Here is a 23,338-nt window from a genome sequence, read left to right on the forward strand (position 1 = left end):
GTGGTGGACGCGAGGACAGAAAACACCCCCGTGGCCAAGTGCCGGTGACCCGGGGCGGCCGCTCGCTGCTCTGGCCGGGACGGCGGAAACGCAGCCTCCTCCAGGGAGGCGACACGGGCGGGTCAGCTGGGGGCCGGGCTGCCGAGGCTGCAGGAAGGACGGAGCCCGGGGCCGGAGAGGAAGTGTTTGTTTGGGTTCTGCGGTGAAGTCTCAGGGGTGACTCTGCACAGCACCACCCACAGTCCCTCGGGTACTCGCGCTGCAGACTTGGTCCGGGAAAGCGGCCAGAGCACAGCCGGGCTCGCCACCACTCCCGCCCACGCGAGACGGGGAGGCCGCGGCCGTGCAGGGCTGCCCACGGGAGAGGCCGGGCCAGGCTGCCACCAGGCCACGTCCAAAGGGACCAGGCTGGGACGGGGCCGCGGCAGGAAGGGCAGAGGGGCCGGAGAGCCCACATGGGGCAGGAGGCGGCCGCCGGCCCTGCAACCGGCCCCATCTGGTCCCCAGCACTCGGGGGGGGGGGGGTCACCCGAGCACCCCCCGGGGTGTTTCCCGAGCAGCACTGGGTGAGCCCCGCCCACCACGCCCTCAGTCCCCACCCCAACAGCCCGACAGAAACCAACTCCATACATGAGTGAATGTGATTTATTGTCAGCACATGTTTGATTTGTACACCAGGATCAGGTAAAAGTGTCTCGGGGGGCGGAAACCGGTTAAGCAGCCCTCCCTGGGGACCCAGCATTTAATCCAGGAGCGTGACCGGCCGAGTCAGTCTTCCGGACTATGTCCGAGGACCAAGGCAAAGCGTTTCTCCGTACGAGGCGTCTCTCCCCCACCAGTCAGAGGAGTCCAATAAATAAAGTGACAGCGAAGGTCCCTGGGCGAAGCGTGAGTCACCCGAATCTCGGGGGGGCGTGCCCCAACCCGCCAGCAGCCCCCGGCCCCACCGGGCTGGCACTGTCCTTCCCGAGCGGGACGGCGGGCCCGGGGCGCTCAGGCGGGGAAGAGCTCGGGCGGGCTCTCCCCGTAGCAGAACTTGGCCACGGGGTCCCGGTAGGTGTTCTCATGCTGCACGCTCTGCGGGCAGGAGGGACAAGGGCGTGAGTGGCCGCCGCCCTCTCGGGGAGCCGCGTGCCGCCCGCCACCCCCCCGGAGCAGGACGCGCAGCTCTGGAGCCAACCGGGGTGACGTTCCCGGAGGGGGCCGGGCGGGAACCGCGTCTGTCCCGGCTTTATGTTTTTTTTTGCTTTTCGCGTCACACCCAGCGATGCTCAGGGGTCACTCCTGGCTCTGTACTCAGGAATTACTCCTGGTGGTGCTCAGGGGACCATATGGGATGCCGGGGATCGAACCCGGGTTGGCCGCGTGCAAGGCAAACGCCCTCCCCGCTGTGCTATTGCTCCGGCCCCTCTGTCCCGGCTTTAAAGGGCCTCCCGGGAGCGGGACACTTGGCACAAGTGAGTGTTCTCAGCCGAGACCCCCCCGCCGCCCTGGCCCCGCCAGCCCCCAGCCCGGCCCCCCGACCTGGGACGAGGTTCGGCACTTGGCCAGGCAGAGCTCGAAGTGGTCCTCGACGGCCATGAAGAGGTTCTGGAAGGCCGCGGCTGCCCGGCTCAGGAAGCGCTCCAGCAGGGGTTGCTGCGGAGACAGGCCCGGGACGGTCACCGCGGCCGGCCGAGCGGGCGGTCGGGGACACTCGGCCCGCCCCGCGGGAGCCCCACCTTGCTGGGCTGCAGGCAGCAGGACACGCAGAGCTCGTAGGCGCCGCAGCAGCCGCTGGGCGAGCAGCCGTCACAGCTGTGCAGCCTGGTGGTCGGCGCGCGGACGTCACAGCAGCCGGTGGCCAGCACGTTCCTCCTCTCGCACACGTACCCTGCAGGGCGGAGGGCTGGCTGGGACCCCCGCGGCCGCACGCCCGGGTGTGGACACCCCCCCCACCCGGGAGGGCGGCCCTACGGAGCGGCCCATGCCCGTCCCCATGCGGGCACGGCCCCCAGGTCCCCACGGTGGGGCGTCCCTCTGCCCCGGAAGGAGACCGACACCCCGTTCCCCTCCAAAGGAAGGTCAGGAAACATTCCCGGGGGAATCCGGGCCGTGGGCGGGGCCCAGGCCCGGCTCCAGGGAGGCGGCTTCTCTGACGAGCTCCCTCGCTTCCCGCCGTCTCAGCCGTCCCCTCCAACCATCAGCCGCGGTTCCAGAATCTCGAAGCAGGCCCGGGGGAGGGGCTGGGGGCTGGGCGCCCGAGTGGGCCCCGGCCAAGGGCAGAGCAACCCTCCTCGAGCACAGACCCTCCCTGCCTCCAGGGAGGACGGGGACGCACAAGGAGGCCTTCACGAGGCCCGGGGAAGCGCCCAGCGACAGGCAGCTGCTCCAGAACATTCCATCCCTCAGGGAAGGCGCCCAATAGCCCGAGCAGCAGCAGAAACCACCGCGCACTCCCGCAATACCAGGGGCCGCGGAAGCCTCTCGACCCAGTTCTGGGGGACACGGGGCTCCCGGCTGCTCCTCGAGCCACCCGGGGGCCGGACAGAGAGTGCAGTGAGCGGCGTCCCTGCCTGGCACGCCGGGTCTGATCCCCGGCCCCCAACAAGGTCCCCCGAGCCCCGAGAGGTGGGCCCCGAGCAGAGCCGGGAGCAAGGCCAGAGCACCGCCGTTCACGAAACACCCAGGGGGCGGATTCTCGGGCCCTGGCGGGTGTTTCTGGGGCTCTGCCTGACCCTCCCCCTGCCCCGTCACCGGGCAGACGGGCCCCCCCCGTGTCTCCTTCATGACTCTGCCCCCCAGATCCGAGTGGGTCAAGCACCCGTGGGCGCACGCTTGGGAGCCGGGTCACCGCCCCCCTGCTGTGCCCACTGGCCAAGCCAGGGACAAACAAAGCTCAGAGGAGGACGACAGGGCGAGGAGGTCCGAGGGCCGGTGGCCACAGCGTGAGGGCAGGACCTGCAGCTCCCAGCCCCGGGGCCGGTGCGGGGGGGGGGGGCGGGGGGGCGGAATGGGCGGGTGCGGGCGGTGGGGGGGGCAGTGCGGGGTGGGGGGAACGGGTGGGCAGTGGGGGGGCCAGTGTGGGGGGGACGGGCGGGTGCAGGTGGTAGGGGGGGCCAATGCGGGGGGGGGGAATGGGTGAGTGCGGGTGGTGGGAGGGGGGCCGGTGAAGGGGGGGACGGGCGGGTGCAGGCGGGGGGTGGGCAGTGTGGGCAGGGAGGGGGGGGGGAGGGCGGGGGGCCCGGCGCTCACCCAGCTCGTCGGTGATGAGCAGCTTGCCCTGGACGGAGTTGCGGCACTGGTCGCTGGCGCGGCTGCTGTTGCCCAGGTTGAACTGCACCTTCCACGCGATGGGCGGCTCCTGCTCGTGGACCTGCAGGAGGTTCCGGTCTCGCACGGCCCTTTCCTCCTGCAGAGAGGCGGGGGGGGGCGGGGGGGCGTCAGGCCAGGGCGCCAAGGGGGACAGGGGCCGAGGCGGCCCCCTCAGGCTCCCCCGCCCACGGCTGGGGGCCCGAGACTCCCCAGGCGGGCGTCTCACGGGGGCCGCTGACTCTCCCATCCTGCCCCCACCGTGCCCGGCGCCCGTGCAGGGTCCCTGCGGGAGCAGGGGCCGTGTGCCGGCCGCAGTGAGACGCTGTAGAAAACAGATGAACGCTCGGGGCCTGAGCGAGCGCCCAGCGGGGAGGGCGTCAGCCTCGCCGGGTTCCGTCCCGGGCATCCCCTCAGGTCCCCCTAGCCCTGCCAGGAGTGACCCCCGAGTGCAGGGCCCGGAGGAAGCCCCGAGCATCTCCAGGGGTGGCCCCCAAACCCCAAACGAAATACACACACGAAGGGGCCCATCTCTTCGGAGCCACCTGGGAACCGCCGGGGCGCCGGACACAGACACACACATCGGCGCTGACCGGCGCGGGCAGGAGGCACCGCCCAGACGGGGTCCGGCAGGTTTCAGGAGCGGAGACGGGAAACGGCAGCGCCACGGCCTACGGCAGGCCCCGGTGAGGCCGCTGGCCCGCGTGGAACCTGAGCCCCCCCCCCCCCGCCCCCCTGAGTCCCGCACCCGGTCTGAGTCCCTCCAGGCCGAGGCAGAGCAGCAGCTCCGAGCCCCGTGCTCACACCCCGGGTGGTGCTCACACAGGCAGGGCTGCAGACGTCCCCTACGGGGCGTGTCATTAAGAGGAGAAAAGCAGGTCCCAGAAACGTGTGCGTATATTATGACTCAGTATGTGAAGATAATAATTACGATACAGGTTGGAAAGTGCCAAGACGATGGTAGGAAGAGACACCCTACAGCCCGTAGACTGGGAGGGACAGAGGGTGTTAACGCCATTAACACCCCGCTAACACCGTGGTGAATCCGTTTTTTGAAACTGCTCAGGGCTTCAGGCGATTTAAGATTTAAAATGAACGTGAACGTGACGACCACAAGAGGCCACTAGAAAGGCGAGTGGACGGGACAGGGGGAGCGAACGTCCTTGCAGCTTTCGGCACACCTGCAATTAGCTCCAGAACTTAGAAGTTTGCTCTCTGGGTCACACCCGGCGATGCACAGGGGTCAGTCCTGGCTCTGCACTCAGGAATTACTCCCGGCGATGCTGGGATCTGAACCCGGGTTGGCCGCGTGCAAGGCAAACGCCCTACCCACTGTGCTATTGCTCCAGACCCCAACACTTGGAAGTTTGAAAGAAAACAAAAAGTTAAAAAGAAAAACAATTAAAGTACCAGAGTCCAGTACAGTGAGGAAGGCGCCTGCCTCAGGCAGCCCACCTGGATCTGATCTCCAGCATCCCTGAAGGGTCCCGGGGCCCGACAAGAGTGACCCGAATTCAATCCCCAGCATCCCATAGGGTCCCCTAAGCCAGGAGTCACCCCTGAGCACCACCGGGGGTGGCCCCAGACCAACACACACACACCCCAAATGGTCCACAACCACACACACACACAAATGGTCCACAATCACACACACACACACACACACACACACAAACATCCCCCCCCCGCCCCCGCAATGGTCCACAATTCCATCTCGCGCCTCTGACTTCTGCCGTGTTGTGTCGAGCCCAGGGGTGGCCCCAAACCAACACACACACACACACACACACACACACACACACACACACACACACACACACACAAACACACACACACACGTTGCGTCGAGCCCTGGGCCTGACAGGTAAGTACAGAGAAGATGCTTGCCTCGCACCTGGCACTTCCTGGCGCTTCCTGGCTGGAACATGCCCACAGCTTATGTTACCTGGACGCCTGCAGCCTCAGGCTTCCGGGACGCCCCCATCCCTGCCGGCGGGAGACGTGCCTCCCCCTCCCCCTCTCCAGGACGCACCCGCGAGACCTGGCCGCCGGGGTTCTCGACTGCCCTGAACAGTCCGTGGCGGCAGAGCCAGGGCTGCTCGTGGCCCACCTGCCCGGACATCTCCGGTGGTCTCACCGCCTGAAGGCTGCAGCCTCGCCTTGGCCCTGCCCGACGGCCTTGAGGTCAGTGAGGGCACAGCTGTCCTTGGGGGGGTAGGGCGGGGGGCTGCATTTCTGCTCAGCCCAATTTTTTCCAAAGCCAGGAGAGAGAGAGAGAGAGAGAGAGGCTCCAGCGAGGGGCGTGGGGAGCAAAGACACTGCATTTCTCAGGAGGAAGCCAGCCCGGCCCCTGGGCTCTGCAGGACCGACCGGTCAAGGCTGCAGGGTGTGGGACTGGAGCGACAGCACAGCGGGGAGGCCGTTTGCCTTGCACGCAGCCGACCCAAATTCAATCCCCAGCACCCCAAAGGGTCCCCTGAGCACCGCCAGGGGTGATTCCTGAGCACAGAGCCAGGAGTGACCCCTGAGCATCGCCGGGAGTGACCCAAAAAGAAAAACAAACAAAAACCCCGGCTTCGGGACGGCCCCGCACACAGCCCGGCTGGGCTGTCACTGCAGAGAGGCCTGGGAGGCGGGGCTGCCTGACCACCCGACACTCGGCCAACCTGAGCTCTGACAGAGCCACGCGCTCCCGACCATCCGCCAACAGTCCGGCCGGTCCTCCTGCCAGGACGCAAGTTCTCGGACAAGGGCGTGCGGCCGTGATCTGCCAGAGGATGCTGACCGGATGTGCAAGCACAGGGGTGTGACACGGCAGCAAACGTGAAAATGGACCCGCAGGACCAGCAAAGGCGGCTCCGTCCCCGGGACCCAGAGGGGCCTCAACCTCCGCCCAGACTCTGGCCTACCTCCACGGTCAGTTCGTCCTTACGGGGCACAGGTTTTTCATTTTACTTTTTTGGCTTGGGTTTGGGGCCACACCCAGCGGTGCTCAGGGGTTGCTCCTGGCTCTGTGCTCAGGGATCCCTCCGGGCAGGCTCAGGGTGCCGGGAATGGAACCTGGTCGGCCGCGTACGAGACAAACGCCCTCCCCGCTGGGCTCGGGCTCCGGCCCGGGCACGTATGCTTTTCCTTCAGGGCTCGCACGTCCCTTCACACCGTGCGTTGGGGTCAGAGCCGGGGCCGGACGGCTCCCCCTGAACGAGAAGCCAGGCCAGAGCAAAGCAGTGGCCGCCCAGGATGAACGGCCTGAGACCCCCCTCCCCTGGTTTCCCGAGACTTGAGCACGCAGATGCCGCACTGTGATCCGTGATGCGTCCGAGCTGCAGTCGCCCGCGGGCCATGCCAGCATCCGCGGGTAAGGCCGGAGCCCCGGGCAGCCGGACCAGCAGGCCTCCCTGAAAACACCGCCAGCCCTCTCGGCTCTGCGCCCAGCTCCATCGGGCACGGCGGCCTACGACCTCCGGGCCAAAGGGCAGGAAGGCTGAAAACCACCAGTCTGCCAGCCGGGTGCCAAGGTCTGTCTGGGGGGGGCAGGCGTGAGAGGCTGAAGACAGGAGTGGAGAGGTGGCAGCCGACCGGCCAGGCACGGCCAGTGCTCGTGCCCCCCTGCCGGCCCGAGCCCACGCCACCTGGCAGCGCTCACCAGGCCCGTCGGCCCCCTCCGTGTGGGCACCCAGCCCCAGCACCCAGCCCTTCTGGGCTGTCGCTTCCATTTCTTTTTTTTTTTTTTTTGCTTTTTGGGTCACATCTAGCGATGCACAGGGGTTGCTCCTGGCTCTGCACTCAGGAATTACCCCTGGCTGTGCTCAGGGGACCCTATGGGATGCTGGGATTCGAACCCGGGTCAGCCACGTGCAAGGCAAATGCCCTACCCGCTGTGCTATTGCTCCAGCCCCTGTCGCTTCCATTTCTACCATCCCCCCAAGCATCACGGCCACCAGGACAGAGGACTCGGGGCAGCGGAGGTGACCGGCTCTCCCCTGGGCAAAGGCGGCTGTGTCTGCTCCATGCACAGTCGGGGGTCCCGGGAGCCCAGAGGGGGGTTTCCACAGTCTCGTCTCCATGAACCCCGACCAGCACCCGCCCTGCCCCTTCTCGGCCGGATCACCGCCACCCAGCAGAGCAAGAGCCACCCAGGAGAGGCGGCCGGGCGCAGAGGGGACGCAGCCGGCCGGAGAGAGGCCGCACCCCGGTCCCAGCCCCAGAACCCCTTCCTTAAGGACTCCCCGTGTCCTGAGGTGGGGGTTGCTCCGGGCCCGGCGACTGCTCTGTGCAGTATCAAAAACGACAGCTGACGCTGGACAGGCTTAAGTGACCGATCCGAAAGTAACAAGAATCTAAATGGCACCCATGAGCAGTTTCGGTGAAAAACGTCTTGTTGGGCTCTTTAAACCCAGTGAGGGGCAGCCAGGTTTTCACCCTCACACAGACCCTGGTACCCCTGACCTCAAGGAAGGTCGACCCTGACACTCTCCCCGCAACTCCACATTTCAGCTCGAGTTCTAAGCCAGAGTTGGGGACGTGGGTGGGATCGGGAAACCGGCCTCACCCAGACAGAGCTGGACGCTGGTGAGTTTTTGGGGGGCGGGGATGGGCTCCTGGTAACTAGGGGACATCTTCTCTGACACTCCACCAACGCTTGGCAAGGCTGGTTCCTTAAAAGTTCCCTGTAGAGGGGGCTGGAGCAATAGCACAGCGGGGAGGGCGTTTGCCTTGCACGCAGCCGACCCGGGTTCGATTCCCATCATCCCATATGGTCCCCTGAGCACCGCCAGGGGTCATTCCCGAGTGCAAAGCCAGGAGTGACCCCTGTGCATCGCCGGGTGTGACCCCAAAAAAAAAGCAAAAAAAAAAAAAAGTTTCCTGTAAATGGGGTGGCGACTCTGGAAGCTCCTGGCGGCTGGACAAGTTAAACATAGTCACCGTCACCTGTGACCCCAGGGCCAGCGGGAGGCCGCTGCACACTGCCCAGCCTGCGAGGTCCAGCACGCTTCATCCTGAAGACCCACAGAGGTGGACACAGCCCAAATGTCCATCACCGGCCGAACAAACGGAGGGACACGATGAAATACGCTGCGGCTCTGCGGGGCAAGTCCGGAGTCCCTCAAACCCAGAGGGTAAAGGAGGCTGTGGCGGAGGCAGGAGCAGCCCAAGGAAGCAGGAAGCCGTGCCGGGTGGTCCTGCGGGGTACAGTGCAGGGGGGAGGCGGGAAGGAGGGCGGGACACAGCTGTGGGCTCCGGGGGGAACAGGATGCCACTCAGCAAGGGTGACTGGAGATCGCGGGTGTCGGGGGGACCCATCACCAGCTCCGAGCCCGCTAGGTCCTGGAAGGCTCTGAACTTGCAACAGCAGACATGGGACAGGCTCGCAGACAGGTCAGCAGTGGGGTCACACGCCGGGCGGGAACTACTCGGGGGCGCCAGGGGTCACCAGTCTGCAACTGGAGGACCCGGGTCTCTGCAGGAGATAGTCCCAGCCCACCAGCTGTGGGGTAATGACGTGACCTTGGGAGATGCCGGTGTCCCAGCGGGAGTGCTGAAGGCGGGAAGCGGGGGATGCATCCTCCAAGCCCCCTTTCAGGCGCCCCTTATGGGCTACACATCCAGGAGGAAGACACCTTCCGTCTCCCGCTCCCTGGACCCACACTTGTGACCCCCGTGGCCCGGGCGAGGGAGAAGGGAACAGAGAGCGGAGGCTCCGGGGGGCGACCAGAGGGAGGCGTGTCCTGCAGGCGCTCGGGCTAGGCTTGGAGACCGACTGGGCAGCGCCGGAGGGACGTGCCGGTTCCCACGGTGGCCCAGAAAGACAGAAGGGGCGGGGGCGAGACGCAGACCCCAGCCCAGGTTGGCCGTGCCCGGGAGGGAGGGAGCCCCTCCTGCAGGGACATGGTGGGCGGGGCTGGACACGGCCCCGCGCCAGACATGCACACATACACACATGCGTGTCCCCCTCTGAGCACACGACCCTGCAGGTGGACACCAGGGGAGGAAATAGCCGAGGCTGGGACCCCGCAGCCCAGGCCTTGGGGACAAGGGGGTGGAGGGGGTGGACCCAGGGCGGGTGCACGGGCCCCAGGGCGGACACCCGGGCAAGCGCGGCTGCAGGAGCAGGTCCCCCCCCCGCAAGCCAGCCTGGCTGCAGAGACTCCCCCGCCCTCGAGTGTCCAGGGGAGCGAAGTGACCGGCGGCCCCTCACCTGCTTGAAGGTGCTGGTGAGGAAGTAGATGAGCGAGAGGCCGAAGACCAGAGCGAGCACCCACCGCTTCCGCAGCAGCCGGCGCCACAGCACGGCCGCCAGGTTCACCATGCCGGCGCGCAGCGGGGCAGCCCCGGGGCCCGGGCGGCATGGCCACTACTACGCTGGCCGCAGCCGCATGCTGCGCGCCGGACGCCGGCCGCGGCCCCCCGGCTCAGCCCGCTCCCGGCAGGCTGCGCGCGCCGCCCCCACGTGACTCCGCCCCGCCCCGCCCCCGCCGCCCGCGTCCCCGGGCGGCCTCTCCCAGCCTCCGCGCTATTGGTCGCTGCAGCGTGGCCGCTTTTCTATTGGCAGAGGCTCAGGAAGGGGGCGGGCGATCGCGGGGGGGGGGGGTCCCGCGCGCGTGGCCGTGCCCCGGGTCCTAGCGCCGCCCGGCACCCTAGCCGAAAAAGAGCCTGAGCCGAGGCCGGAAGCACTCGGAAGTCACGTGCTCCCCGGGCCGCGCCTGGGATTGGCTGGGAAGGACGCGAGTGATGCCGCTGTGATTGCTGAATTGTCTGGGCAGGTAAAAAAAAAAAAAAAAGACAACGCGGTTTTTGTTTTATCACCTCGATAGCCGGTGTCGCCTCCTGCCCTCGCAACCTTTCAGGTGCTTTGCGCTGAGCCCTCGTTGCCGGGTTCAGCGCAACGGAGTGAAAAATGCTGTCAGCGATGTATCGAGTGTGCACCTGCCGGCTCCCAGGGCAAATGAGGCTGAAGATGCTCCTCTGCTGGCATTTACCCGTGCAGTCATGTAACGGGCTCGGGGTGCAACTTAAAGCATCGCCTGCGTCGACAGGTCGCGGGCTGAGCTTTCATAAAGTTGTGCAATGAACGGAACAGAAGGTTGAAGGCATTGCCTACAGTCGTTCTGATTCATCTCACGTGCAAAAATGCATTTCAGAATTCTGCATGGGAATAAGTGCGTAGGGCCTGCTTCCAACATAGCGTCTGAAAATCCCCCTTCAAAAGCAAGCATCTGAAAGTCAAAACTGGGGTCTGTGGTTTAGGAGGCTGTGTCGAATTTAGGGGTGGTAACTTTGGGATGCTGTATCTTATATTCCCTGAGGATCTGTCAGTGATGGAGGGGGTAGGGGGTATCATTTGGGGGAGGGGGCTATTAAGCTGAGATGACAAGTTCTTGAAAAATATTCATGTAATGAGCCTTTCTAACGTGTGAAAATGCTAAAAAGCCATTTCTTAGCTGATTATCCAAAGGAGCATGCTTTTGTTTCTCTAATCTTGGTGGCCTTGGTGATTTACAAATGCTGCTCCCTTAAGAAGTCTGGTTAGAATCTGGATGTCGTTTAACAACCAGTTATTGCACCCTGAACTAAGAGTGCTACCTTTGGTCCTTATACATACACACAAAAGTTCGAGGAGGCTAAGCATGTTTATGGGAAGTCTTTGCCTTTGTTTCTTCTCTAGGACAAAGGGAAGGAGATAACCAGGCATCTGGGCAAAGGTATCTCAGAGACCCCATAAGCTCGTTCATTGAGTTAATGCAGGATGAGGGTGTCTTTGTGCCAGGCAAGACTCTGGATGCCGAGGAAAAGGAGGGAATTTGCATTTTTCATGGGAGACAGATCATAAATAAGCAAACATGCAAATAAACGAGAAGTGCTTCTAGGCGGATACCACAATGGGTCAGGGAGTGAAGGGAGACGACCTCTGGGAAGTGGTGACACTGGCCCTCCCGGAGCTGACCCCAAGGAACAGCGTTCCAGGGAGGGGGACCAGAAGCACCAAGAGCTCTGCGTTGGGGCTAGAAAGGACTGTGTGGCCAGAGGGAAGCAGGCGGCTTGCTCTAGCCCAGCCCGAGGACCACAAACAGTTTGACTTTTGTTCCGATCGCAATGGGAAGCCAGCAGAGATTCACACATGCCACTGTGTCACCCTATCAGAACTCGAAGTTAAAGAACAGGAATAAAATGCTCAAAGACTGTCTCCGTCATCAGGGGTCTGGGGATGGGCCCGTGAGAGGCTAGCAGAGATATGGAGCACCAGAGTCAGTTGCTGCTGGGCGCCCCAGGACTCTATCTCGGCTGCGGTGTCGGAGGACAGAGCGTTCTGACCATCTCTCCCCCATCCAGGTCTCCCGAAGTCCGGGAAGAGGAAGAGGAGGACGAGTCCTGCTTTCCTGGTGATCCTGTGGCCACACCCCCTCGGGAACCCCGAATGCCCCCTTCGGGTGTCACCAGCATGGAGTTCTGAAGTCCATGTGGCTCGTCTCAGTGAACCAGGTGATGTGTCCCCGTGGGAATCTGCACACGGAGGGCTGCTTTACTGCAGGTGCAGACGGGAAGGAAGCTTGGCTTTCTGTGGAACAGGTGCTGTGGAACAGGTGCTCTGCCTAGGGCACAGAGAGGTTGTTGACTTGTCCAGAAGTCACACAGCAAGTAGGGGACAATGTCAGTCCACACAGCATGTCTTCTTATCACAAGCCCTCACCCCCACTCTTAGCTCACAACTTAGTCCCCTCTCCCTGGGTACTTCCACCCCTCACACGCTCAGCATTCTCCTCTGTGGAATAGGACGAACGCTCTTTCTTCCTGGCATGGGGTGTGGCACTGGGAAGTTGAACGGCTTAAGAGACCCAGACCCCGGGTTGGAGGAATGTCCACAGTTCTCTGGGGATGCCAGGGACGGGCGGTACCTTTCGAAGTTTCCCCGGCACCGTGTCCGGCCTGCACTGACGGGGTGTCAGGGGCCTCCTGCTCACGCCCTGTGTTGACTTTCAGGCCCTCAGGAAAATGCAGAGACGCCACAGCAGCAACACAGATAACGTTCCACCTGAAAGGTAGGTGACCCCTGGTTCCTGCCCGCTGAGGACTCTGGGAGTGCTCAGAGGTCCCCCAAAACTGGCTGTCTCGGGTTGGAGCGATAGCACAGAGGGTAGAGCATTTGCCTTGCATGTGGCCAACTTGGGTTCAATTCCCAGCATCCCATAGGGTCTCCTGAGCACCGCCAGGAGTAATTCCTGAGTGCATGAGCCAGGAGTAACCCCTGTGCATCGCCAGGTGTGACCCAAAAAGCAAAAAACAAACAAAAAGAAAATCTGGCTGTCTCTGAGGGAGAAAGCTGATTGGGTAGCAGGCAACTTTGCACAGCCACAGTCTCCACGCAACCCCGTGCTGTTCTCTTTGGTAATTTTCTAAGCCCAGGTGGGCCAGGAGCCCCTGGGTCCCCTCCGCCGGTGGCTGCACCCACCAGATTCCACAGTATGGAGGTGGACAGGGCTACTATGTGGGGGCTAAGGCCATCAAAAGACTTATTGTCCCCACATGTCCCAGGAGAGGGGACTCACGAAATCCTGCAGGGCTGGGAGGGAGATGCAGGGGTATCAGGAGCAGAAAGTGCATGGCAAACTATGGATTACTGATATTATTGGGTTTTCTGCACAAAGCAAGTCGCAATGTGGCGACCAGATAAAGGCAGTGATTCAGATAAAGGTGGTGGCAGGGGACTGGAGTGATAGCACAGCGGGTGGGGCATTTACCTTGCACACAGCCGACCGGGTTTCGATTCCCACCATCCCATAAGGTCCCCCAAGCACCGCCAGGAGTAGTTCTTGAGTGCAGAGCCAGGAGTAAACCCTGAGCATCGCCGGGTATGACCCAAAAAGCAAAACTAATAATAATAATAATAATAATTTAAAAATAAAGGTGGTGGGGGCTGGAACAATAGCACAGCGGATAGGGTGTTTGCCTTGCACTCAGCCGACCTGGGTTCGAATCCCAGCATCCCATATGGTCCCCTGAGCACCGCCAGGAGTAATTCCTGAGTGTAGAACCAGGAGTAACCCCTGTGCATCGCCGAGTGTGACCCAAAAAGCAAAAAAAAGGTGGTGCCAGGCTGCTGAGTGGGCTCTCATGGGATGAGCCCAGCTCTGGGTGGCTGGGGGCTGGGGTGGCAGGGCGATAGTGAGCTCAAGGAGGGGTTCAGGAGGTGGGCTCGGGGTCTCAGGTGAGAGGCAAAACCATCTGGGCCCTATAGTTAGTGGATGTCCCACAAACGACACCGTTCAAACACCCGTGAGGGGCTGGAGTGCTTGCAAGGTTCCGAGTTCAATCCCCAGCACCCCGAGCACTGCTGGGGGTGGGTCCCGGAGCACCCAGCCGTACCAGATCAGGCCCAAACATTGCCCCACCTGGCGCAGGGGGTGGAGGATGGCTGGAGCCCCCTGGGCATAATGAATTAATAATACAGCAGCCGTGATGAAAACAAGGCGTAGTACTTTGCTCTTGGTGCCGGGCCACACCTGGCAGTGCTTAGAGACTATCCCTAAGTCTGTGCTTGTGAGTGACTCCCAGTGGTGCGTGTTGGGGGGCGGGGGGGGGCAGAATCCAACTGGGCCCTACCCCCACCTACATGCAAGGCCTGCACGCGAGCCCCCTGAGTGCTCTCAAGGTTTGTGCTCCTATGGGGGGCGGAGGGAAGGTTCTGAGGAACCAGAGCGCCCAGGGCACCTCCCCCCGCAGAGGGTTGGTGGTCAGCTGCGGTTTCCGGGCACTGACTCCCAGAGTGCCAGGAAGAAACGGTAAACGAGCCGGGGAGCCCCGGTGTGAGGACGGAGGGGCTGGAAAACGACAGAGATTGTCCCTCCCGGTCAGGGGGGTGAGGGCGCCTCCTAGCAGCTGGACCTTGGCTGACGTGGACAGAGGTGCAGGCAAGGGCCCCGGGGAAGGAGGAGGGGACACACGGGGACACTGGCCAGGGCAGCCCCGCCTGCAGATGCGTCCTCTGAGTCTGCAGAGAGAATAGTAACGTCCGGTACAGGGTTTCTCTGAGACTGTGGGCAGCGTTGAGAGTGGGCGGGAAATAAATCATAGAGCGTCAAAGCGTCCCCGGGCTCCTGGGCAGATACTAGCACATCCGGGGTCAGGGGTGAAAGCCGGGTGCCAGGGCCCACCGGCCTCCCTCCAGCTCCTGCTTGGCTAGACGGGTTTCCCCTGGGCGCCCTCGACCTCAGGGGCCCCACCGTGTGTGTGTGTGTGTGTGTGTGTGTGTGTGTGTCCGTGTGTCCGTGTGTCCAGGTCTTCTAGTTGGACCCAGATTTCGTTAGGGCCCAGCCTCTGGCTGCCTTGTCACCCCTGCAATGATGATCCTCGCAGGCCGGGACTCCCCTTACTCTCCCCCCCCCACCCCTCCCATCCCCGCACCCCCTGATGGGGGCCTCGTGTCTTCTCCCCCCCGCCCAGAAGCCGCAGCCAGGCGCTCAGCTCCGAGGCCAGTGTGGATGCCGCGGGCGTCTTCGAGAGTCTGAAGGCGGAAGCGACCACCCCCACGACCCTCTTCTCGGGGCTGCCCGCCACGCCCTTCCCGTCCAGCCTGGTGCTGGGCTCGGCGGCCGGCGGCGGGGACGTGTTCCTCCAGATGCCCGCGTCCAGGGAGGAGGGCGGCGGCCGCGGCGAGGGGGGCGCCTACCACGCCCGCCAGCCCCACCACCACTTCCACCACGGGGCGCACCGCGGGGGCTCGCTGCTGCAGCACGTGGGCGGGGACCACCGCGCGCACCCCGAGGAGGGCGGCGACGAGCAGCCGGGCACGCCCGCGCCGGCGCTGTCCGAGCTGAAGGCCGTCATCTGCTGGCTGCAGAAGGGGCTGCCCTTCATCCTCATCCTGCTGGCCAAACTCTGCTTCCAGCACAAGCTCGGTGAGCGGGCGGGCACTGGGGGCGGGGCTGGGGGTGCCCCGGGGAGGTGCCCCTGAGGTCCAGAAAGGCCGGTGACGACCCCAGTGTCCCGCAGCGGGGAGCAGAACCCAGGCCTCGGGCCGGGAGGTGGGCCAGAGTGTGGGCAGTGGGTGCTATAGGGAGGCCTTGGGATGCCAGGGTGGGAGGTCAGACCCAGGAGAGGCATCCAGTGCCCGCCTGAGCACCCCCAGGGGGATCCTGGAGGCCCCGAGCACCCCCCCCCCCGTGCAGCCTGGCGGCCCCCATTGTTACCAGACACATCCTAGAGGTCCTCACGCGCCACCAGGTGTATCCTGGAGCCCCCGGAGGCATCACTAGGTGCATCCTGGACGTCCCCCTAGCATAGCCAGGTGTATCCCGGTGGCCCCTGAACATTGCCCGCTGTATCCTGGGGGTCCCGCGCACCCCCAGGTGTATCCTAGAGCCTCACATGCATTGCCAGGTGTATCCTGGAGGCCGAGTATCGCTGGTATATCCTGGAGGTCCTGAGCATCCCCAGGTGTATCCTGGAGGTCTGAGCATCCCCAGGTGTATCCTGGAGCCCCCTGAGCACCCCCAGGTATATCCTGGAGCCCCCCGAGCATCACCAAGTGTATCCTGAAGGCCCTGAGCACCCCAGGTGTACGCTGAGCCCCCCACGAGCATCGCCAGGTGTATCCTGGAGGACCCCGAGCACCCCCAGGTGCAGCCTGGTGGCCCCCAGCATCCCAGGCATGTCCTGGAGGTCCTCAAGCATCGCCAGGTGTATTCTAGAGGCTCGGAGCATCTCCAGGTGTATCCTGGAGGCCCCTGGGTGTCGCCAGGTGCAGCCTGGAGGCCTCAAACATTGCTCGGATATCCCTGAAGGGCCCCAGCACCGCGGAGCCAAGCATCCCCGCACACCTAGGCCCTAGCATTGAACCACTGGCCGAGAGTTGCCAGGAGAGCACCCAGGATCCCTGAGCACTGCTTGGGAGCCTTTCCCCGGAAAACAGGCCCCCCCGCCCCCACCTTTCCTGCTTCTGCAAGTGAGCCGGCAGTGGCCTCGGTCCTGACCCCGAGTGAGTGAGCCGCCCGTGCTCGGATGAGCCCAGGATCCGGCTGTGTGTGTGCAGCCCAGATTCCCCGGCAGTGGGGCTCCCCGTTCCCACTGTGGGGGCCTAGCGGTGGGCGCCCCCTCTCCCCGCAGGCATCGCCGTGTGCATCGGGATGGCCAGCACCTTCGCCTACGCCAACTCCACGCTCCGAGAGCAAGTGTCCTTGAAGGTGAGGCTCCCGCTCCCGCTTCAGCAGCGGGCACCCCCAAACAGAGGGGCCTGCAGCCTCGCCGCCTGCTCCCCAGTACCTCAGGCCTGCGGGCATTGGGTGCTATAGGGAGGCCCTTGGGTGCCAGGGAGGGAGATCAGACCCAGGAGAGGCACCGAGCGGGTCCCTGGCGGGGCGCATGCTCCTTGGTGGTTGCTTTATCGGGCGTGGGGTCCCGGCTGCTGGTGTCGGGGGCGGAGGGGGGGGGCGTGTGCAGTGCTGAGCACTCTCCCGTGCAGAGCATCCGAATGAGCCATGGGGGGGGGCACCGCTTTCCTACGGGGGTCCAGGAGTCTCTCCGGGGCTCCCCCGCGTGCTCCGGCTCCCAGCTTCCTGCTTCCCCGAGTTCATGACGTTCGTTCCTGTTCCATCCTCCCTGGGGCCCTTGGACTCTCCTCTTCCGACCCCTCCTGTCCTAGGGGGGACCCTGAGGATAACTGGGGGGCTCAGCGGGCTAATCCAAGTCCCTCTCCCCGGTGCAGCCCGCTGACGAGCACCCCCAGCCCCCCGGGGCTGCAGAGTTCCGAGGGATGTCTTTGAGCTGGAACCCAGATGCAACTCTCCCTTCCTCCCAGGCCCCTCCTGCCTCTCCCCACCTGCCCCCAGTCCAGTCCCCCCCTCTCCTGCCATTTCATTTCACCCTCACCAGCCTCCCCCTGAGTGTCGCAGAGCTGGGTCCGCCGTAACCGACACCTCCGGATTCACCCAGCGGGAGTGAAGGATGCCAAGCATCCCTCACCCCTCAGGTCCCCAAGGAGGATGACACTGTGACCCAGAGAGGCCCGGTCCTGCCTGAGGCCACACAGCCCCAGGTGCCAATGGTGCTGCTGGGACGTGTGTCCTGGCCTTGCGCCCGGAGCCCCCACTCGACCCAGGTCCCGTTCCCGGCTCCTCGGGACACCTGCAGAAGCCCCCCCCCCCGCCTTCTCTGGGGCCAGAGAGACAGCACAGTGGCGAGGGCAGTTGCCTTGCCCACGACCGACCCGGGTTCTCTCCCCAGCATCCCTTGTGGTCCCCTGAGTGCCACCAGCAGTAATTCCTGACCATCACTGGGTGTGGCCCCCAAAACCAAAACAGCGGCAAAATAAAAAAACTCCTCCCCGCTTTGTCCCTTCACGGAGAGGGTGACTGTGGGTCGTGCCACCGTGTGGGGCAGGCACCGGGCACCGTCCTGGCCTGTCAGAAACCTGCCTTCTCTGAGCTTCCCTTGTTTATTCTTATTTATCTGGGGCGCTCCCGAACAGTGCTCAGAGGACGAGGGGCCCCGCTGGCAATTCTCAGCGAATGGGCCTTCGGCTCTCTGCAAGGACCTGAGGATGTGCGACTCCTTGGGGTCTGTGGTGCCAGGGATCCCTGGGGGCCCCCCGGCAGTGCTCAGGGGACCACATGGCATCAAAACCAGGAGGCATATGCCAGGCCGTGCCCCAACCCCTGTACTGTCTCCTGGCCCCTGAGCTGATTGTTTGGGGGGGGGGGCGGGTCACACCCGTGCTCAGGGCTGACTCCTGGCAGCACTCGGGGGACCCTGGGGGGTACTTGGGATCAAACTGGAATTGGCCATGTGCAAGGGAGGTGCCTTCCCCACTGTATTGCTCCGGGTCCCTGGGCTGTTTTTAACTAATCTCGGCTTTTCCTTTTTTCTGGAGGGGAGGCCCTGCAAGCTGTGCACGAGAGTCTGGGGGGGCTGGGGGGGGGCCTCCCAACAGTCGTCGGCCATTGGCGCTGGACCCTTGAGTGCTCAGACCTGCGGGGGACCAGAGGGCCAGAGAGGCAGAGAGACTGGGGCTTGGACCAGGGCCTCGTGCATGCCCGGCTTGTGTTCCAGTTCTGTGAACTATGACCCGGGGCCTCTCTCCCACCCCATCCCTTCTCTGCTTGCTCCAAAGACCTGGGGCAAGTGTCCAGGTCCAGGAGGATCCCTGGCTCCGTGAGGCCAGAAGGGCTGCCCCGTCCCTCCACGTCGAGGCAGGGTGAGAGTCAGGACCTGCGCCTGGGGTCTTTCTGGACCCTCCGTTTTACTCCTTTGCGCCGTTATTAGAACAGCAGCGGGAGCCCAGGGGGCTGTCTTGCTCCCGGATGCAGTGACCTCCCGGTGACACCCGAGCAGTCCAGGGTCCGGAGCAGATGGCAGGAGCCCCGGGTACCGGTGAAGACTCCGCTGGCGGTTTGCTGTCTGCCGGCTCTTGTGCCACGGAGCAGGTCTTCCCCGGCGTGGGAGAGTTGGGGGGGGATCCTAACTTACGGACTCAGGATCCACGATGTCCTTCAACGTCGTAGTTCCTGAGGGACCAGAGAGAGGGTCCAGGGATTGTGGCCTTTGCCTTGTCGCAGATTAGATGCCCGCACTGCCGATGGCCCCATCGGTACCACCGGGAGTGACCCCTGAGCACAGAGCCAGGAGTAGCACACTCCTTGTGCACCGCCAGGTGTGGGCGTGGCTAATTCCCTCCGTCCCTTCCATCTTCGGTTGGAATTTAGAGGGAATTGAACCAGAGTCTGTTATTTACCGGGGTAAAAAGGGCTGCCAAGCGGGTTCATCACCTTGATTGGAGCACTGGCTGGTTAGAGGTGGCCCCGAGGGCCGTTAACCTTGACCGCGCCTGGAGTAATGGGTGGACGGAGATGCATTTGTTTTGTCTGCTCCACACGAGTGGCGGCTGCCGCGGGAGAGAGCGGCGCGTTTCCCGAAACCAGAGGGAAGGTTACCCCGGGCAAGCTATGACCTCATCCTCTTCCAGCAAAGAGCCGCCCCTGCGCCAGGAAGGGACCGAGCGCTTTAGAGAACCCGCCTGGGGGGCCCCCCGGCTGGCAGGCCCAAGCTCTCCCGGCCCTGCACCACCGCCAGGCGTTTCCTGGCTTGTTCCTGCCCAGAAGCCCCTGGGAGACTCAGATCAAGGACTCGTCCAGCCTGACTTCTGGGCGACCAGAGAGGATCGGGGCAGGAGAGAGAGAAACAGCGCCACAGCGTGACAAGCGGGTGGACAAGTTGGAACTCCACCCACACCCGCGGCTGGTGGGGCACAGTCGGCCCAGGGCAGGGGCTGAGGGGGCCGCCGGGCTGGGGAAGGCTGGAGCCGCTCCAGACGCAGATGGGGACCCTCTGCTGGGCCACTGAGCCCGAAGGTCGTTATTGAGCTGAAGTCAGAGCCAACCTGGTCACCAGACTTGTGAGTTCACCGTGGGAGCCTCTGCTCAGCCCTTAGCAAAACCGTCTCCTCTTAAGGGTTGGAGTGACGGTACAGTGGGTAGGGCGCTTGCCCTGCCTGCCGCTGGCCTGGGTGCGATTCCTGGCATCCCCTGTGGTCCCCTGAGCACCACCACGAGTTGTTTCTGAGTGCAGGGCCAGGAGTGACTCCTGAGCACTGTGGGGTGTAAAACCTAAAAGGAAAAAAGGAAGAAAGGAAATAAGGAAGCAAGAAAGCCAGCCCGTGGAGCAATAGTACAGCAGGGAGGGCGTCTGCCTTGCATGCGGCTGACCCAGATTCGATTCCCAGCATCCCATAGGGTCCTCTGAGCACTGCCAGGGGTGATTCCAGAGTGCAGAGCCAGGAGTAACCCCTGTGCATTGTCAGGTGTGACCAAAAAGAAAAAAAAAAAAAGAAAGCCAGCCCAACACCCTGAAATCAGGGTTCCAACCAGGCATGTAAGATCTCTTCCTTACAGGGGTGAGGCCCAGGGCTCAATCCCTGGCACCATAAAGAATAATAAAAACCCAACTCGAAGTGCCCAGTGCTGACAGGGAGGCCGGGTGAGACAGGTGAGGGGTTCGCCTTGTACACACCTGAACCCAGCTCAGTCCCGGCACTGTGTAGGTCCTCCCCGCCCTGCCCAGCCCTCAACCCTAGCCAGAGACAGGACGAGCAGCTCCTGAGCACTGAGGGGGTGGCCCAATCCCCCCATCCCCACGCACACATGTGCACATGCACACACACACACACACACACACACATCAGGGCACTGAGGTTTCACGTGTTCTCTTTAGGGGCTAGACAGATAGTACAGCAGGGAGGGCGCTTTCGCTGGATGCCGCCAACCCAGCTTCCGTTCCGGCCACCTCATATGAGCCCTCTAGCCCCCTCGCCCCCCCAGGCGTGATCCCTGAGTGTGGAGCCAAGAGGGACCCCTGAGTATGACCCCACAAAGAAAAGGAACGAAACATAAGTCAATATGTATAAATCTGTGCCCTCCAGGGGCTGGAGAGAGAGAGAACAGCAGAGAGGACACTTGCCTCGCGTGCGACCACACAGGTCCCAGCCCGGCACCCCATCTGGTCCCCTGAGCCCCACCAGAAATGGTCCCTGAGCACAGAGCCAGGAGTCAGCCCTGAGCACTGCCAGGTGTGCCCCAAGGACCAAAACTCAATAAAATCCGTGCTTTGGGGGTGGGATGTGTGAGCCAGCGCGTGCTCTGCAGGTATGAGATGCTGGGTTTGATCCCTGGCACCACACGCGCACACACACACACACACACACACACACACACACACACACACACGCCCTTCTGCCCTCTGCACCCTCCATCCTTCTGATTGTGCTCAGCCCTGCCCCCGCCCTTCCGATCACCTCCCCGCTCTGTGACGGGCACAGCCCTGCCCGTGTTGCAGGGGTGGGGGTGGCAGAGCTGGAATCAGTCGGCCCAGCTCAGACAGCCTCGGGGGAGCAGACTCGGCACCCCCGACCCCCCCCCCTCCGCCGCCCCCCGGCCCTCAGGCTGCCGAGTCTGCCCTCCTCCTGCCCTCCCTAGCGTTCTGCCAGCCCAGGTCTACGCCTCTGCCCCCTTCCCGTCGGCCATGCCTCGGCTTCCACTGGGAAGGCCCGCCCCCTTCTCTCACCGCCCACCCTGCCGCCTCCAAACCTCAGAGGAGCCTTCTGGAACATTCCGCCACGTGCCCCGGGGGCAGGGCAGCCCTCCCCACCGAGGTCTCGCGTCTTTGGCAGGAGAAGAGGTCGGTGCTGGTGACGCTGTGGATCCTGGTCTTCCTGGCGGGCAACACCCTGTATGTGCTCTACACCTTCAGCTCCCAGCAGCTGTACTACAGGTGAGCGGCCGCCACCGCTGGCGGGTGGGCTAGACACGGCCCCTTCTGCAGGGCAGAGCCCGGCCCGCCGCACCGCCCGGTGCCTTAGTCTCCTGGCCCAGCCCATCCGGGGTGCAGGTGGGGGGCCCTTCCCAGACCGGGGCTGGATTCCCGGCACCTGCCACTTTCTGGGCACCGTCGCGTTCCGGCTGGACCCCCGGGCCCCCCCCCGCGAGCCCGGACTGAGTCAGACGCGCCTGGCAGCAAGCTGGAGCTAGGCCCGGGCCGAGCTGCGTCCGCACGGAAGGGGGCATTGTGGGTGCCCCCCGCCCCCCAGAGGCTGTCTCCCTGAGCCCCCCACGCACCCTGCTGGCGGTGCTGTCTGCGTTCCCAGGGCCCAAGCGGGGACTCGCGGGGCCCCGTGATGTCTCGGAGCCTCGAGAGAGGAAGCCGGACCTTCCCCGTGTCCGCCCCGAGTGCCCATAACCGAGGTCCCCATCCTGCCACTTCCCGACTTCAGGGGTCTCTCGGGGTCTCCCCTCGTTGCCTCCCCCGGTGACCTGAGCTCTGGCCCCCGGGGCTGGTGGCGCTTTCCCTCCCTCCCGCGCGGAGCCCCGAGGCCGTGCGGTGATCACCCCCGTGACAGGGCAGCGACTCCTCCTAGGGCAAAGGCAGGGGCAGCCGCGGAGACGCTGCAAACGCCCAGAGCCGGGCCCTGAACAGCACACGGCCAACGAGAGGGGGGTGGGCTGCACGGTCCGGGGGGGCATGGGGAGAGCGGAGAGAGGCAGGGCGTGGGGACACCCTCCCCACGGACGGACTGACGCCTTGCGTCCGTCATACCAAAGCCCCTCCTCCATCTTCTGCTCCTTCCGCCCTACTTCTTCCTCTTGTGAAGCCTGTGATTGGCCCCTCCAAAACGAGGGGATCTTTAATTAATTAATTAAACTAATTAATTAAACTAATTAATTAGCTTTTTGGGTCACACCCGGCGATGCTCAGGGGTTACTCCTGGCTCATGCACTCAGGAATTCCTCCTGGCGGTGCTCGGGGGACCCTATGGGGATGCTGGGAATCGAACCCAGGTCAGCCACGTGCCAGGCAAACACCCTCCCCGCTGTGCTGTCGCTCCAGCCCGAGAGGGGGGTCTTAAATACTCTCCCAAGCCAGTCTCATGGTTCAGTCAATGGCAGTTCAGGCTCTGAGAGGTTCAGACACACTCCTGGGGTCACACAGCAAGGTAGGGGCAGACTGGACTCGGGCAGAGCCGGGACTCCTGACTCGCCCTCCCCCCCTCCCCCCGCCAGCCTCATATTCCTGAAGCCCAACCTGGACACGCTGGACTTCTTTGACCTGCTGTGGATCGTGGGCATCGCCGACTTCGTGCTGAAGTTCATCACCATCGGCCTCAAGTGCCTCGTCGTGGCCCTGCCCAAGATCATCCTGGCCGTCAAGTCCAAGGTAGGCGCCGGCAGTGACCCCCGGGCCACCCCGGTCGCCGGGCGCTCTGGCGGCCGTCTGGGCAGGGGGTGGGGGCAAACACGCATGGAGCTTCGACATCCGACCCCGCTTCCTGTCGTCCCGGGAAGCTGTGCCCCATTGTCCTGCCCGCTCCGTACCGGGTGCCAGTTCTGGTCCAATGCGTTTTGGAAGTTCCATTGTCCAAAGCCGCCTTTGATGCCAATTCTGTCTCCGTCTCGTCTCAGGGAACTTTGTCCGGCCCTGGGACCTGCTTCCTGCCCCCTAGGTGGTGGGAGACGGGAGGATCATGGGCCCGGGGCCCGACTCTCTGCGGCATATCCTGTCGGGGGCA

At 63.9% G+C, this 23,338-nt stretch overlaps 2 protein-coding genes across 4 annotated transcripts in view; one reads left to right on the plus strand and one right to left on the minus strand.

Moving 5' to 3' along the window:
• Positions 1–631: 631 nt before the first annotated feature.
• Positions 632–9,736, minus strand: SPRING1 (SREBF pathway regulator in golgi 1). The gene is made up of 5 exons (XM_004611065.2): positions 9,491–9,736; positions 3,235–3,391; positions 1,722–1,873; positions 1,525–1,638; positions 632–1,077 (listed from the first exon to the last, which is right to left on the minus strand). The coding sequence occupies exons 1-5, from the start codon at positions 9,599–9,601 to the stop codon at positions 994–996; spliced, it is 618 nt and encodes a 205-aa protein (XP_004611122.1). The 5' UTR covers positions 9,602–9,736; the 3' UTR covers positions 632–993.
• Positions 9,737–9,922: 186 nt separating this feature from the next.
• RNFT2 (ring finger protein, transmembrane 2) overlaps positions 9,923–23,338 on the plus strand; it is a 63,540-nt gene continuing 50,124 nt past the window's right edge. For all 3 annotated transcript variants that reach the window (XR_008631416.1, XR_008631415.1, XM_055147015.1), the window contains exons 1-7: positions 9,923–10,055; positions 11,623–11,772; positions 12,271–12,329; positions 14,731–15,185; positions 16,393–16,469; positions 21,446–21,546; positions 22,833–22,986. Coding sequence is in view for 1 of the 3 variants with exons in the window: in XM_055147015.1 (XP_055002990.1) it covers positions 11,749–11,772; positions 12,271–12,329; positions 14,731–15,185; positions 16,393–16,469; positions 21,446–21,546; positions 22,833–22,986 (870 nt within the window). In the remaining 2 variants the exon portion in view is untranslated. The remainder of the gene's footprint in view (positions 10,056–11,622; positions 11,773–12,270; positions 12,330–14,730; positions 15,186–16,392; positions 16,470–21,445; positions 21,547–22,832; positions 22,987–23,338) is intronic.

This window comes from Sorex araneus, chromosome 9 (genome assembly GCF_027595985.1).
Source record: "Sorex araneus isolate mSorAra2 chromosome 9, mSorAra2.pri, whole genome shotgun sequence".
Taxonomy (NCBI): Eukaryota; Metazoa; Chordata; class Mammalia; order Eulipotyphla; family Soricidae; genus Sorex; species Sorex araneus.

Bases quoted from the DNA above. Each gene is read 5' to 3' on its own strand.
- SPRING1 (XM_004611065.2), bottom strand. From the start codon at position 9,601: ATGGTGAACCTGGCGGCCGTGCTGTGGCGCCGGCTGCTGCGGAAGCGG. The intron at 1,874-3,234 runs GTGAGCGCCGGG...TCCGCCCTGCAG, and splicing joins GCTCATCACCGACGAGCTGG to GGTACGTGTGCGAGAGGAGG. The intron at 1,078-1,524 runs GTCGGGGGGCCG...TCCTGCCCGCAG, and splicing joins AGTGCCGAACCTCGTCCCAG to AGCGTGCAGCATGAGAACAC.